General features: G+C 57.1%; 1 protein-coding gene across 4 annotated transcripts in view; it reads left to right on the top strand.

Moving 5' to 3' along the window:
• Positions 1 to 3,473: 3,473 nt before the first annotated feature.
• The window catches only part of ONECUT1 (one cut homeobox 1), a 58,386-nt gene continuing 47,361 nt past the window's right edge, over positions 3,474 to 14,498 (top strand). For 2 of the 4 annotated variants that reach the window (XM_061553881.1, XM_061553879.1), the window contains exon 1: positions 3,474 to 4,841. In XM_061553881.1, coding sequence (XP_061409865.1) covers positions 3,656 to 4,841 — 1,186 coding nt within the window. In that variant the 5' untranslated portion in view covers positions 3,474 to 3,655. Of the gene's footprint in view, positions 4,902 to 14,498 lie in introns of all 4 variants that reach the window. The other 2 variants (XM_061553880.1, XM_061553878.1) reach the window with 1 other exon arrangement.

The raw sequence follows: 14,498 nt of genomic DNA, 5'->3' as shown, positions 1-14,498 counted from the left end.
CCAAGCGACTCTGGGTGACTCTCCGTCAAGGGGAGCCGTTGGAAGAGGCGTGGTGCGTTCGCGTTCACGTCAAATTGCGTGACAGAGGACACACAGTGGGGCCCGCCGTGCTTGCGTGTGGCACGCGGGCCCTTCACCGCGTGGACAGAGAGAGAAAGAGACCGGGGTTGGGGGGGGTGAGTCCAATCTATCACAAAATGTGGTCGCTAGCAAGTGACCGCTCGCTCTCTTCGGAACGAGTCCGCCGCGTGAGACACGAGTGGTCCCGGTGATTGACTCAAGCGGCAGATCTTCGCTTCCGTGATTGCGGCTCTTTCCTGCATGGGCTGCTCACGAATGGCAACTTGCACCCGACAGTATCGTGTGTCCTGGTACCAATGAAGACACGTGCCACCGTTCTGTGTACCATTCCGCACACAAAGACAGACGGTTTGGGACACGTGCTGTTAGCGAGTGACACCTACGAAGGCTGGCACGGCACACTCGGGGGTGGGTTCAGCCAGTACGACGCCCGGCCGCCTTTGTCTCCCTAGCGGCAATGTTAACCGTACACCGCACCAGGTACTCATTGAGGCGGAGTAGACACACACACACATTCGTGGTCATTCTCCCGTCTTGTTTTCCCATGAAGCGGAACGCTCGACTACTAAGCATCACTTTGATAAGCGCGGCATCCCGGCCACCGCTTTTTTTAAAAAGAAAAACCCCTCCAAGTTTATTTTTCTTCCCTCCATTCTCCCTTTCCTATTGTCAGCCCCCCCCCCCCCAACCGCCACCATCCAACAAAATGTGTTAAGGTCTCTTGACAGGGAAAGGCCACTCGCCTCTCCTTTTCACACGGCGTGAAAGCGCTGCACCCTGGGCTGAAGTGGCCTCTCCACGCTCGCCCCCTCGAGCAGCGGTTCCGGGACCGTAGCGCAGTTGATCAAATAGGCTAATTGGAGATGATGTAAACAACACCCATCGCCCTGCTCGAGGCCGGTCGCATCCACGACGAAGAGCGCGAGATCGCTCCGTTCTAAGACGATCGCTCCAGCGTCTCGCAGCGCGATGATATCATAACACGCGCCGAGATCTTGCACCCCCCACCCCACACCGCTCCTCTCTCTCTCTCTCTCTGTGCGGACCACGGCGGCGCGAATTGTTTCGCAGGCGAGAGAGAGCGAGAGAGAGGCAGAACATCTATCGCTTTTGTTTGCGCGGTGCTCGTCTCTCCGTCCCTTCACGCGAAGATGGACATCGACCACCGAGCACGAGGCAACGCGCTGTTAGCGAGCGCCTATTAAGGCTCAATTGGTACACGGTTGGGGCTTGGGTGTGACCGTCATCGCCGCCACCACCACCACAACGCCCGGGCTGCCTTTGTCCCCAGACCCCCCGGTCACGCCACCACCCCCTAGTGCTGATGTTTTACAAACCGCAGCTGCTACCAATTTTCAAGGCTGAGTCGACCTGCTCAAGAGGACATCCGCGTGGCACAGATTGGGAGACCGCTTGCCACTCACTTCATCCATGGACGGAAATCCCACCCATGTCACTGGGAATCGCTCCGTCTCACACGCACGTACACAGATGGACGAATCTGCTGCTGCTGCTCCTGCTGCTGCTGTTGTTGTTGTAGGGAATTCGTGTGCGTGTCTGCATCTGTCTCGCACGCAGCCGCGTGCAGCAGGATGCGTGCACAAAGGGCTGCTTAGCCGCCGCTACAGGCCCCTTCTCGGCAGCCGTGGCCCTTATAACCGCTCCACTAGAGAAGGCATCGATTCTAAGTGGCTGACAAGCAACATCTGCTAAATACCAAAAATCAATATTAATAGAATATGTACTGGCTGGGGCTAAATGTGTGCCATCAAAGTTTATAATTAACCAAATTACAGCAATAGTCCTCAGCACGGACCTCTCTCTCAAACACACACACACACACGCGCACGCTCTCCCTGTGAATAAGCCCACGTATATGGATCATTGGTGACGACTCTTAAACACGGGGCGCAGAGGTTACGGAAGAGTCAGAGTTCGACACGGCAATAGCGTCGCACGCGTGTGCACGACAATGGGCTTTGGCTGCACACGGATGGACCCTGAACGCACGGGGAGAGCGACACGGACGACAGACGCAGTACGGACAGCGAAAGAGGGGGCAGTGCGTCAAGTAGGTAGTTTTACACGGGGTTAGACATTGAGCTTGAGATGCGACGGTGCAAGTGAAATGGGAGCTAAGTGTTCAATTCGGCTGGAGATGGTGACAAAAAAAATTATATAATTTTTTTTCTTTTGCTGTTTGAGTGAAAGAAAAAAAATGCGCTGAGCAGGACTAATCAAAGTGCGTTCCTAATCGTTGGTTGTTGTGTGTTGACCTTTCAAAGCAGAGGTTTCTATTAGGGGGAAAAGGCACTTGATTGTGAGAGAGACAGGAGGATGTCAAGACAACACTGCCATGTCACAGGCACCACACTTGGGCATTGTGTGTACAAAGCCTTCTTCATATTTATTATAATGTTTTTCTATGTTAGTTGCTTTTATTATTACAAAGTATTATTTTACACAACGCGGAACGCTCGAGCAAAATGCGTTCACGATCACAAACAAATAAACGACACCAACAAAAACCCTCAGCAAAAAAATCACGAAAAATCAAAACGCCACCCAAAAACATATCAAAAATCTCAGTTTTTGGCCTCACGTGCCCCCCACCCTCCCATCCACCCCCGCCCCCCCTTTCAGAGATATATAATAAACATCTCCCCCCCCCCACCACGAGCACCACCACCAACCACCCCCCCCCCTTGTCCTTCTATAGAGCAGCAGCACCCGGAAGTCTCCATCACAATCCGTGTGTGCACGCTGACGTCAGGCCGTGCGAGGCGGTGCGCAGTGCGCGACCACGCAGCTCACAATCTGCCGCGACTGCTTCTCGCCCACGGCGGCTGCGCTGCTGCCGCCGCCGCCGCCGTCGTCGCCGCCGCCGCCGCTGCTGCTGCTGCCGCTGAGCGGGCATGGCTCACACGGCCACATCGTCATCGTCGTCGTCGTCATCATCGTGCTGCCCCTCCTCCTCCTCCCGCCGCTGCCGCCTCTTCTTCTTCTCCGGCTCCTGCTGCCCCCGCTCCGCCTCGCTGCTCCACTGCTGCTACCAGCAGGAGCGGCGCTACTGACGGGCGGACGCGTTCCCCGTGTGTCACAGCGACGACATTAGAACAGCGGCGGCGGCGGCAGCAACCGAAGAAGCGGCAGCAGTAGCAGCAGCAGCAGGAGCAGCAGCAGCAGCAGGAGGAGTAAAACGCGCGACGACTGCCGTGACCGACCGACCGAGCTGCATCCGATACAAATAAAAAATAACAAAAAACGCGGCGGCGACGGACGCGCGCACGCACGGACGCACGCGAGGTGGGGCGGGTTTGTCTTGTGCGGTGCGGGGGGGGGGTGGTGGTGGGGGGGGGGGCAGAGGGTGGGGGGAGTGGTGGTGGTGGGGAGGAAGAGGGAGAGAGGGAGACAGACAGACCGAGACAGCAGCAAGAGCCACGGGGAAACAAGAGAAGAAGAAGAAGAACAAGACGAGGAAATTACAGCAACAGCAACAACAACAAGAAGAATACAAAGTGAATAGTGCCCGGCGAGACGAGATAGATGAGTAATCAGGCCGCTCTTAGGCGGAATGAATCCAGAGCTGACGATGGAAAATATGGGAGATCTGCACGGCGCGAGTCATGAACAAGTACAGCAGCAGCAGAACGACCTCATGAGCACCCACAGCCCACACCTTCGCCACCCGCACTACGAGATCCAGACGCACTCACGGCCACCGATGGTGTCCAACATGACCTCCATTCTGGACGGCGGCGACTACCGAGCGGACCACTCGCTGGCCGGCTCCCTGCACCCGGCCATCACCATGACCTGCGACTCGCCGACAGGCATGAGCATGAGCAGCACCTACACGACGCTCACGCCGCTGCAGCCGCTGCCTCCCATCTCGACCGTGTCGGATAAATTCCACCATCACCACCACCATCACCACCACCACCAGCGCCTCGCGGGCAACGTGAGCGGCAGCTTCACGCTCATGCGGGACGAGCGGGCGCTGTCCACGGTCAACAGCCTCTACAGCCCCTACCACAAGGAGATGTCGGGCATGGGCCAGGGGCTCTCCTCCCTCTCGTGCTCCACGCTCACCAACGGCCTGAGCGCGATCCACAACTCGCAGCAGGGCCTCGCCACCTACGGACACCACCACCACCATCACCACGGGCCCATGGGCAACGACAAAATGCTCGCGGCGGCCGCGGCGGCCGCGGCGCACAACGGCTTCGACGCGCACTCGGCGATGTTGGCACGCGGCGGCGGCGGCGAGCAGCACTTGGGCCGCGGTCTCACGCCCCCGTCGGCCGCGGGGATGATGCCCTCCCTCAACGGCATGCACCCGCAAGCTCACCACCCGCACCACCCGCACCACCCGCCCCACCACGGCCAGCAGCAGCCGCACGGAGGGGGCGCGATGCTCCACGCCGGAGGGGGGTGCCGCGAGCGGGGGGTGGCCGCCGGTCTCGTGGCGCAGTCGGCGGGGGGCCCGCACGGCGCGGGGCCCCCCGGGGCCGCGCAGGCCGAGGAGATCAACACGAGGGAGGTGGCGCAGCGGATCAGCACGGAGCTGAAGCGGTACAGCATTCCGCAGGCTATCTTTGCGCAGCGCGTACTGTGCCGCTCACAAGGCACGCTGTCCGACTTGCTGCGCAACCCCAAGCCGTGGAGTAAGCTCAAGTCGGGCCGTGAGACCTTCCGACGCATGTGGAAGTGGCTCCAGGAGCCCGAGTTCCAACGCATGTCGGCTCTGCGGCTGGCCGGTAAGGTCCCCTGCAAGCCAGCACTGTCTGCCGCCTACAATGCGACATCTTCGGCACTTAGTAAGCACCGTTTGCTTATTACACGCGCACAGCAAGGGCGGGCGTGCGGTTCGGGTGCGTGTCGTCTTTGTCTGTGCATCGCTCTGTCTCTCTGTCTGTCTATCGGTCTGTCTGTCTATCGGTCTGTGTGTGTATCGGTCTGCCTGTCTGTCGGGGGTCTGTATGTGCATCTGTCTGTCTGTGTATCGCGTTGTCTGTATGTATATCGGTCTGTCTGTCTATCGGTCTGTCTGTCTGTGTATCTGTGAATCTGTCTGTCTATCGGTCTGTCTGTCTATCGGTCTGTCTATCGGTCTGTTTGTATGTCTATCGGTCTGTGTGTGTATCGGTCTGCCTGCCTGCTTGTGTGTTGTGTGTGTGTGTGTGTTGCCTCTGCCCGTGTGTGTCTGCGTCTGAGTCTGCGTGGCTGTGTGCGAGTGCGCGCGTATCGTGCGTGGCCGTGCCGCTCCACGCATTGTTGTTGCTGCTGGATGCGCGGCCGTGCTCACCATAATGAGATTGTCTGTCGTGCACTCTACCGGACCCTACAATGCGTGGGCACTGCTGGTGTGAGTGTCCCTGTGCTTGTCAATCACCCCGTGCCGTGTGAGTGTGTGAGCGTGCATGCTCACACGCGTATTGTTGTCTGTGAGTGAGTGAGTGAGAGCCCCTTTCATGAACTGCTTTGTGCTCCGTGTTTCGTGGCTTCGAACGCGTCGCGTGCATTGCGGCGCGCCTGCGTGCCGGAGCGATGCGCATCGTGTTGTCAATGTGCCACGATCGCCGTGTGTGTGTCGGTGCCCATGTGGGGCACTGTGTGTCCCTGGGTGAGACTGTGCGTGGTGAGGCCACACGGGGTATCTTTGTCTTTAGTGAGGGGGGGGTGCGCTATGAAACCCATTGACCCGGGTTCGATTCCCGCTCACGGCCAACACCAGTGACGATTATCTGAACCGGTCCTGGGCCTCCCTTAGAGCGCCACTGGGGAGACAAAGGCGGCCGGGCGTGGTGCTAGCCACCCCTAACCCCCTAGTGTGCAGCGTCGGCCTTCATAAGTGCTCGCGAACAGCACTTGACCCAAGAGCCTGATAAGCCTATACGGGGGATCTTTGTCTTGCCGTGTGTGCTCTTTGTGTTCTTTGTGTTGCGCCGTCTGTGCATGTGCCGCTGTGTGGGTTGTTGTGAGTGCGGAGTGCGACGTGGAGTTGTCTTTGTGCATCTTCGCGACGCGTGCGGTGTGTGTCAAGTGGGGCTGCGTTTTGGTGTCATCTGTGTCCGAGCAAAGTGTGCGGTGTGCGCTTGCTGCCATTGCGTCGTGGGTACCGCGGTGTGGGTTAGGGTGGCGTGTGTTCGTGCACCGCGTGTGGGTGTGCGAGTGTGTTTGCGTGTGCGTGCCATTGTGTCAGTGCGAGTGTGTGTGTGTGTGTGTTCGTGATGTGATTGTGCGTGTGCGTGTGCTCGTGATGTGATTGTGTGTCAGCGTGATCGCGCGCGCGTGTGCGCGTGTGTCAGCGTGACGGTCATTAGTAGGATAAGTGTGCTGGTCCGTGCGATATACGGACACGTGTGTGTGTGTGAGGATGATTGTGAGTGCGTTAATGACGCGGGGCTCGTGTATAGTGGGCGCGTGCGTGTGTGTGGTGGTGGTGTCTGTGTGTGTGTGTGGTGTGTGTGTGTGGTGTCTGTGTTTGGTGTGTGTGAGTGGTGTCTGTGTGGTGGTATGTGTGGTGTCTGTGTGTGTGTGGTGTGTCTGTGTGGTGGTGTGTGTATGTGGTAGTGTCTGTGTGTGTGTGTGTGGTGTCTCTGTCTGTGTGTGTGTGGTGTGTGTGTGTGTGTGGTGTCTGTGTGTGTGTGGTAGTGTCTCTGTGTGTGTGGTGGTGTCTGTGTGTGTGGTGTGTGTGTCTCTGTGTGTGGGTATGTGTGTGGTGGTGTGTGTGTGTCTGTGTGTGGTGTGTGTGTGGTGTGTGTGTCTGTGTGTGGTGTGTGTGTGGTGTTTGTGTGGTGTCTGTGTGTGTGTGTGGTGTCTCTGTGTGTCTGTGTGGTGTATGTGTGTGTGTCTCTGTGTGTGTGTCTGTGTGTGTGTCTGTGTGTGTGGTGTGTGTGTGGTGTCTCTGTGTGTGTGGTGTGTGTGTCTGTGTGTGTGCCTGTGTGTGTGTGTGGGGAGCGGTAGTGTAGCGGTTAGCGCGCTGAGCTATGAACCTGGCGACCCGGGTTCGATTCCCGCTCACGGCTAACACCAGTGACGATTATCTGAACCGGTCCTGGGCCTCCCCTAGGTCGACTCAGCCTTAAATGAGTACCTGGTGCGGTGTGTAAACATCGCCACTAGGGAGACAAAGGCGGTCGGGCGTGGTGCTGGCCACCCACCCCCTCGTGTACCGTTCCGGCCTTCATAGGTGCTCGCTAACAGCACTTGCCCCTACAGTCTGTTCAGGCTATACGGGGGATCTTTGTCTTTGTTTTTTGTCTGTGTGTGTGTGTCTGTGTGTGTGTGGCTGGTGTCTGATGGTCGTGGAGGTTGCGAGAGCTGCGCCACGCGCGCGCCCTCGTGGCCGCGACTGCGTCGCGTTGTTTGCGTTTTGTTGTCTTCTGCCTCCTGCCGCCGTGACTTATCGATTTTATTTAAATCGTTGTTTTGAGGTCGCGACAGACGCTGAATTTCCCCACCCCCCCCCCCCCCCCCTCTGTAATCGGTGTTTCCCGCTGCATTGTGCGACCCGTCCCGCCGTCGCAGTGACAACTTTGTGATGAGCACGCATCGTGGCTAATGTCGTGGACTGTTCTCTCACGTGGGGGGGGGGGGGGGCTCGTGCTGAGCGATGGCCACGTGGTGGGGGAGCTGCCCAGTGTCCCCACCCTTGGGCCCCTTATGACCCCCCCACCCCAGACCAGCGTGCGCGTGTGTGTGTGATTGTGTGTGTGATTGTGTGTGTGTGATTGTGTGTGTGAGTGTGTCTGTGTGAGTGTGTGTGATTGTGTGTGTGTGTGATTGTGTGTGTGAGTGTGTCTGTGTGAGTGTGTGTGATTGTGTGTGTGAGTGTGTGACTGTGTGTGTTATTGTGTGTGTGTCAGTGATTGTGTGTGTGTGTGATTGTGTGATTGAGTGTGTGTGTGATTGTGTGTGTGTGATTGTGTGTGTGACTGTCTATTACACCTGTGTGTGAGTGTGTGTGTGATTGTGTTATTGTGTGTGTGAGAGATTGTGTGTGTGTGTGATTGTGTGATTGAGTGTGTGTGAGATTGTGTGTGTGTGAATGTCTATTACACCTGTGTGTGTGTGTGCAGGTACAGCAACGCGCGTTGCGTGTCTGCAGGTATTAATGTGCGTAGTGATTGCGTGCTTGTACGTGGTGGGGTGCCGTGAGTGAACCGCGTTGGTAAACGCGCAGATGCAGAAATGTGGGCTCGTGTGTTCTGTGCGCATATTACGTGCGGTGCACCAAAGCGTGACACTTCAAATGCACCGCGCGTACCCGGTGTGTGACGATACAACAACGTGTCCTTTCACACACACACACACAGCTTGTAGTTAGCACACAAAGAAACCCGGAGAGAGAGAGCGAACTCCAGTGCGTTGTGGCGTAGCGAGCGAGTTCATCTCTGATGAGCACTCGGCGCACGGCGAATTCATCGACGAAATGGCTCACGAAGACAAACTTTCAAACTTCGAGTCTGGGCGCCCCCCCACCCACCGTCCCCTCCCGTGATTGGCTCCTTGCTGATTGGCTCTGTGACGTCACGAGGCATATGCTAATTGCCGCCACTGTACATCGCCTCCCTGATTGAGATCAAAGCCGCGCGGCTCGCAGCTCCTCGCCGGGGCTGACGAGGAGCGGCCGCCCGACCGGGGCCACGCGCCTCGAGACGGCGACGTTTCGCAACAAGCAGCAGCAGCAGCAGCTGTGTGTTGTCTGCCCGCGGGGGGTGCTCGCGCGATGAGCCAAGGCAGAGCCCTAAATGCGTCCTTGCCGACCCACGTGACCTCGCACGATTTAGCACGCGTCTATGAGGTTGTTGTTGTTTTGGGATTTTTTTTTGGGGTGGTGGTGGGGGAGCGGTTCTGTGAAGATTTTTTTTATTTTTACGACGTCGGCGCCTCGGCCGCACGCCGCGGCGAATCGCAACCGAGCGCACGCGGCTCCGCCTGCACCGTTAACGGATACAGCAGTGGAGTGGGCAGCTTAAAAGCAGTCACCACAATAGCCCCCCCCCCCCGTCTTGCTTAGAGGTCAGCCTGCACTGGAAGTGAAGGTTCGACTCCCGGGTTACCGCCGGGTGAATTTGTGTGCGCGCGATTTAAATTTATGTTCGCTTTCAAAGCGAAGCCGTTCCGTCGGCTCTAAACATTTAAGGGCTCTCTCTCTCTCTCCTCCTCTGACATCGATCGAAGGCCCGCAGTGGCATCGTTCGCGGCGGTGGCCGCGGCACTCGTTCGCGTGCCGATCTCACAGCCCCCAATGAATCCCCAACGATAGCGCAGAACGTCTCTTCTCAGCTCCCCCGTAGCGTGTGCTCGCCGATGGAGGCGATTGCTCTTGGCGCATGGACCACCCCCGCCACCACTACTACTACCACCAACCCTCCTCTCGCGGAATAAGGAACTCCAATCAATGCGCGTGCACACCGCGCGTGCGGGGATGTGTGTTGTGCGTGCGGGGATGTGTGTTTGTGCGTGCGTGTGCGCGCGGGTGTACACACACACACACGCGCGCGTGCGCGAGATGCAGCAGCAACACCCCAGGGTAGCGAGACCGCGCTCGTCCTCGGCGAGGCAGCGCCCGGCCGCTGTCACGCGTGCATATGCACACGTGTGTCTACACACGTGTGCGTCTACACACGTGTGCGTCTACACGCGTGCATATGCACGTGTAGGGAGAGAGTCCCGAATGCCACGCTGCGCTCGCACACGCGCGCGGGGTTTGCCGTGCGGCCGAATCCTTTGTTCCGTTCGCGCAGTCATCAAAAGATTGATCTCCTCCTTACATCTGGGGGTCAAACAAAGCGCCTCGACGCCGCGGAGGAGGAGGAGGGAGGAGGAGGAGCAGGTGGCGCGCACTCTCCGCGGGGTCGGCTCCCACTCGACACGCGCCGAGTCGGCGAAACCGACTTGGGCATCGGCCGCGCAGTCTCCCGCTGTGGAGAGCGGAGAGCGCCCGGTTGTTCCTGATGCTCTCTCCTCCTACTCGCTGTGACGTTACCATCATCTCTCGAGTTAGCCGCGTCTCCGCAGCGCTATCCTAATCGTCGTTACGTTATCCCCAATAGCTGCTCTCCGACTCGCGGCCTGCTACTCTTGTGCGAGTTGTAAACGGCGGCGCTAGACGCGCGGCAACTGCCTTGAGGTTGTGTCCGTGAATATTTGCGTGCGGGGCCTGTGTGTGTGCGCGTGTTTGCGTATATGAATGTTGTACTATTATCTATGAATGTTGTACAATTGTCTATGAATGTTGTACTATACTTGTGTGTACTTCGGCTGCCGCAGTGCGTGCGGTGCGTGACCTGCGCGTGGACGTGTTTGTGCAAGAACGAGACGTGACACGGGAGCTTCACTCGGCGATGATTGCGTGACTTGTGCACAACGTGATTGATTGTGTAGAAGCCACGTTTGTGTGTTACCTGTATAACACAATGGCGTGTGTACAGGGGCAACAGACATACACGTGTACATTGACGATTGGTATGCACAATGCCTGTGGAGACATACACACAAGCAGGCATGTGCATGATTTTACATGCGAATAGGTTTCTATACGCGGAGCAATGTCTGGTACAATTACGGTTTTAAGCGTGCGTGAATATCCTTACACGTGCACATTGAAGCCACCTATAGAGTCTCCACCCACGGCGTATGCACACACCCGCATCACGCGTGTGTGCGTACGTGCGCGCGCGTGTGTGTGCGTGTGTGCGTGCGCGTGTGTGCGTATGTGTGTGCGTGTGTGCGCGCGCGTGCGTGCACGCGTGTGTGTGTGTGCGCGTGTGTGTGTGCGCGCGCGTGCGTGCACGCGTGTGTGTGTGTGCGCGTGTGTGTGCGTGTGTGTGCGCGCGTGTGTGTGTGTGCGTGCGCTCGCTAACAGCACATGCCCCAACAGTCGGCCCAAGCTAAACGGGGAATCGTCGTCCTTGTTTACGCGGCGTGGAGCTCGCAAGCGGCGACGTCTCCGCTCGCCTTGCAGGCCGAGCGGAGAGTCAGTCGCGGTGAGGTTTAGGGGATTGCTACCACAGCCGTCGACGGTTGTTGGGTTGTTGTTGGGTGGTTGTTGGGTGGTTGTTGGGTGGTTGTTGGGTTGTTGTTGGGTGGTTGTTGGGTGGTTGTTGGGTGCAGAGCCGCGTAAGATGGAGGGGAGGGGTACGGGGGGGTGTCGTCTCCCTCCTCGCTACACGCAGCGGTCTCTATGGACAGGTGGAGTGAGTGGCGGGAGGGTTGGTGGCAGTGTGAGGATGCGAGATTTGTTTTTTTTAGTGGGGGGGGGATATGGGTGGTGGGGTGGCCCCGTGATTGCAAATACGGTGGCGGGGGGAGGGGGTACGAGAGAGGGGAGGGGGGGGTAATACCCCCCTCGCGCGAACCTATTAAGTTAATAGGCGAAAGTATTTAAGGCAGTGGCTGTCACGAGCCCCGCTTATTTGCAGACACTTATGACGGGAGGCGGACCACGTGATCAAGACGCGTTGGGTGGCGTCGACGTGGCGCCTCGGAGCTCCGCATTAATTGCGCGACGGCCCGGCGACTGTGCTGTGGGGGGGTGGGGTGGGGGGTGATGGGGGTGGGGGGTGATGGGGGTGGGGGGGTGATGAGGGTGGGGGGGTGATTGGGGGTGGGGGGGAGGTTAGCAATGTGGGGTGCGTCCACGTGCGCGTCCGTCGAGGGGGGGGGGCTCGGGTCGCCCACACGTAGCGACGACGACGACGAGGAGATGATGATGAAGGTGGTGGTGGAGGAGAATGATGATGAAGGTGGTGGAGGAGGATGATGATGATGAAGGTGGTGGTGGAGGAGGAGGTAGAGGAGAATGATGAAGGTGGTGGAGGAGGAGGGTGAGGTGGGCGGCATCGTCCGAGGCGCCAGTGCGCGCGGCGGCCACTCGGCCCTGGCCCCCGCGCGGTGCCGCGCCCGACGCGTGACGGCGGATCTCGGCGGGGCCCCTCCGCTGTTCCGTCTCCACGCGTTTATGTAAAATAAAATTAAAATTCCCATCGACGATCCAGCCGCGTTATTGGCTTTCTAGACTAATAATTTTCAAGCGGAATACCGAGGGCGATCCATTTACAGATACCCCCCCCCCGATGTTATAATGATACTCTTCTCTACAGCCGGTGTGTATATTGTGAAAGCGTTGGCTCCGTAGTGTACAACCGAGCAGCGTCAAATTAATTGATGATACTGCCGAGCTTGGCGGAGAGACGTGCAGAGTGGATTTTTGTAAAAAAAATTGAGACACGACGCTGACTGCCTTTGCCCTCCCAGCAATTCTATTGTGGGGGTGGTCGGTTACGTGTTGGGGGGGGGGGGGTTAGTGGGGTATCTATAAATGGATCGCCGGCAGGGTTCGATTCGCGAGTGGCCGCTGCGCCGCTTGCCGCCGAGGCTGTTTCACGGGCATGAGTTGGAAGGGCATGAGTTGGACTCCCGGCCACGTCGTCTTTTCATCATCCCCGTGGGCCGCAGTGGCTGTCTAGGGGGTCGCGTGCCGTCTCTTGCAAACGGGTCCCCATAGAACCCCAACGATATTTTTTTAATTACCCCTAAAATATATTCAATGTTAACCAATCACATCGCGGTCCAACGACGCCTATGCATCCGCGTGTGCGTGCATGCACGTATTTATGTTTGTTCACTGAAATGAAAGTCACCGGTGTTGCGTTAGGCTGCATTATAATTGACGTTGATTAATCCCGTTCGTTTATTGATACGTTAGGCGCGTTCAATTCGCCCCGATCCCGATCTCACTGATGATGATGATAGTGGTGGTGGTGGTGGTGTTGATGGCCCGGGATTACTGATGGCATCCGATCCCACCCATCTCTACTGCTGGATGAAGACATCCCTACACCGTGACATTCATGTGGGGGGGGGGCGGGGGAGTTGTCTTACCATACTTCACCACGCTGAATAGTGCGGGTCGGTGAAGGATGTCTCACTCCGCCGCTGATCGCCACCTCGCAGCCCTTACCACTGCGTCACGATTCCACGTGCGCTCTGACCGAATGCTCCGGGACTATAAGGCGCTCCGGAATGTAAGACGCACTCGGATTCTGCTGGTTACACACGCGCACGTGTGCCGGATTGTAAGACGCACTCGGATTCTGCTGGTTACACACGCGCACGTGTGTCGGATTGTAAGACGCACTCGGATTCTGCTGGTTACACACGCGCACGTGTGCCGGATTGTAAGACGCACTCGGATTCTGCTGGTTACACACGTGCACGTGTGCCGGATTGAAAGACGCACTCGGATTCTGCTGGTTACACACGCGCACGTGTGCCGGATTGTAAGACGCGCTCGGATTCTGCTGGTTACACACGCGCACGTGTGCCGGGTTGTAAGACGCGCCCTCAACTTTAGCTTTGGAATCTATTGCTTGGTAGGGGGGGGGGGCATCTTATAATCCCAAAAATACGGCAATGGTCGCCAGAGTTGGTGACGGCAGGGAGTTTGTCGGTGATGATATCGGGAGACGGATCGGTCCCGTCAGTTCGCGATGTTCTAATCTCGGTGCAGGGAAGATTGGAGCGCCCTGACTTCGCCGTGTGAACACAACGCCCAACACATTCACCAGCTAACACGGTGTGCGTGTGTGTGTGGCCTTAACGGAAAAGATATATATAGTAGGCGACGTTTCTGGCAATGGCCCTTTTTCATGGCTCGCAGTGTTTTGGATCGCTGGCGCGTGTTTCGTCTGAGATTGGTTGTTGCGATTATTATTTTTGTTGTTTGTGTTTGTGGTGTTGTTGATTAATGCACGCGTGACGGGCCCGCAGTGTCGTTTATATTTGTACATCAATTATTCACGCGTGTGTGTGTGTCTTTGTTTGGTGTGTAGTTGTGCGTGTGTGTGTGTGGGGGTGTAGTTATGTGTGTGTGTGTGTTATACTAGGGGAGCGGTAGTGTCGTGGTTAGCGCTACGCTGCACTCTGAACCCGGGCGACCCGAGTTCGATTCCCGCTCACGGATAACACCGACGACGATTATCTGAACCGGTCTTCGGCCTCCTGGTGCGGTGTGTAAACATCGCCACTAGAGAGACAAAGGCGGCCGAGCGTGGCTCTGACCACCCACCACCCTCGTGTGCTCGCTAACGACACTTGCCCCAAAAGTTGGTTAGGGCTATAGGGGGATCTTTGTCTATGTGTACGTGCGTGTGTGTGTGCAATTCAAGCGCCGTGCGAATGTTGGAGATTATTAACCTTAGCTGACTGTTCACATCACCATACATTTTTACTTAACTTATTATAAATAGTACATTCCTGTTACATATACGAATGTTATGTAGGCCGAAGTATACGTACAGTATATTGTATGCGTATACGTGTAGTCGCGATTTAATTAGTTACAAATGGATTAACTAACAAACACAAGTCTTGTAAATATTTACATAAACCTACAAAATTACCAA

This window comes from Lethenteron reissneri, chromosome 18 (assembly GCF_015708825.2).
Source record: "Lethenteron reissneri isolate LAM-NWPU_2019-01 chromosome 18, ASM1570882v1, whole genome shotgun sequence".
Classification (NCBI taxonomy): domain Eukaryota; kingdom Metazoa; phylum Chordata; class Hyperoartia; order Petromyzontiformes; family Petromyzontidae; genus Lethenteron; species Lethenteron reissneri.
Note: the sequence above shows the minus strand (reverse complement) of the source record. Positions and strands in the feature narration are given on the sequence as shown.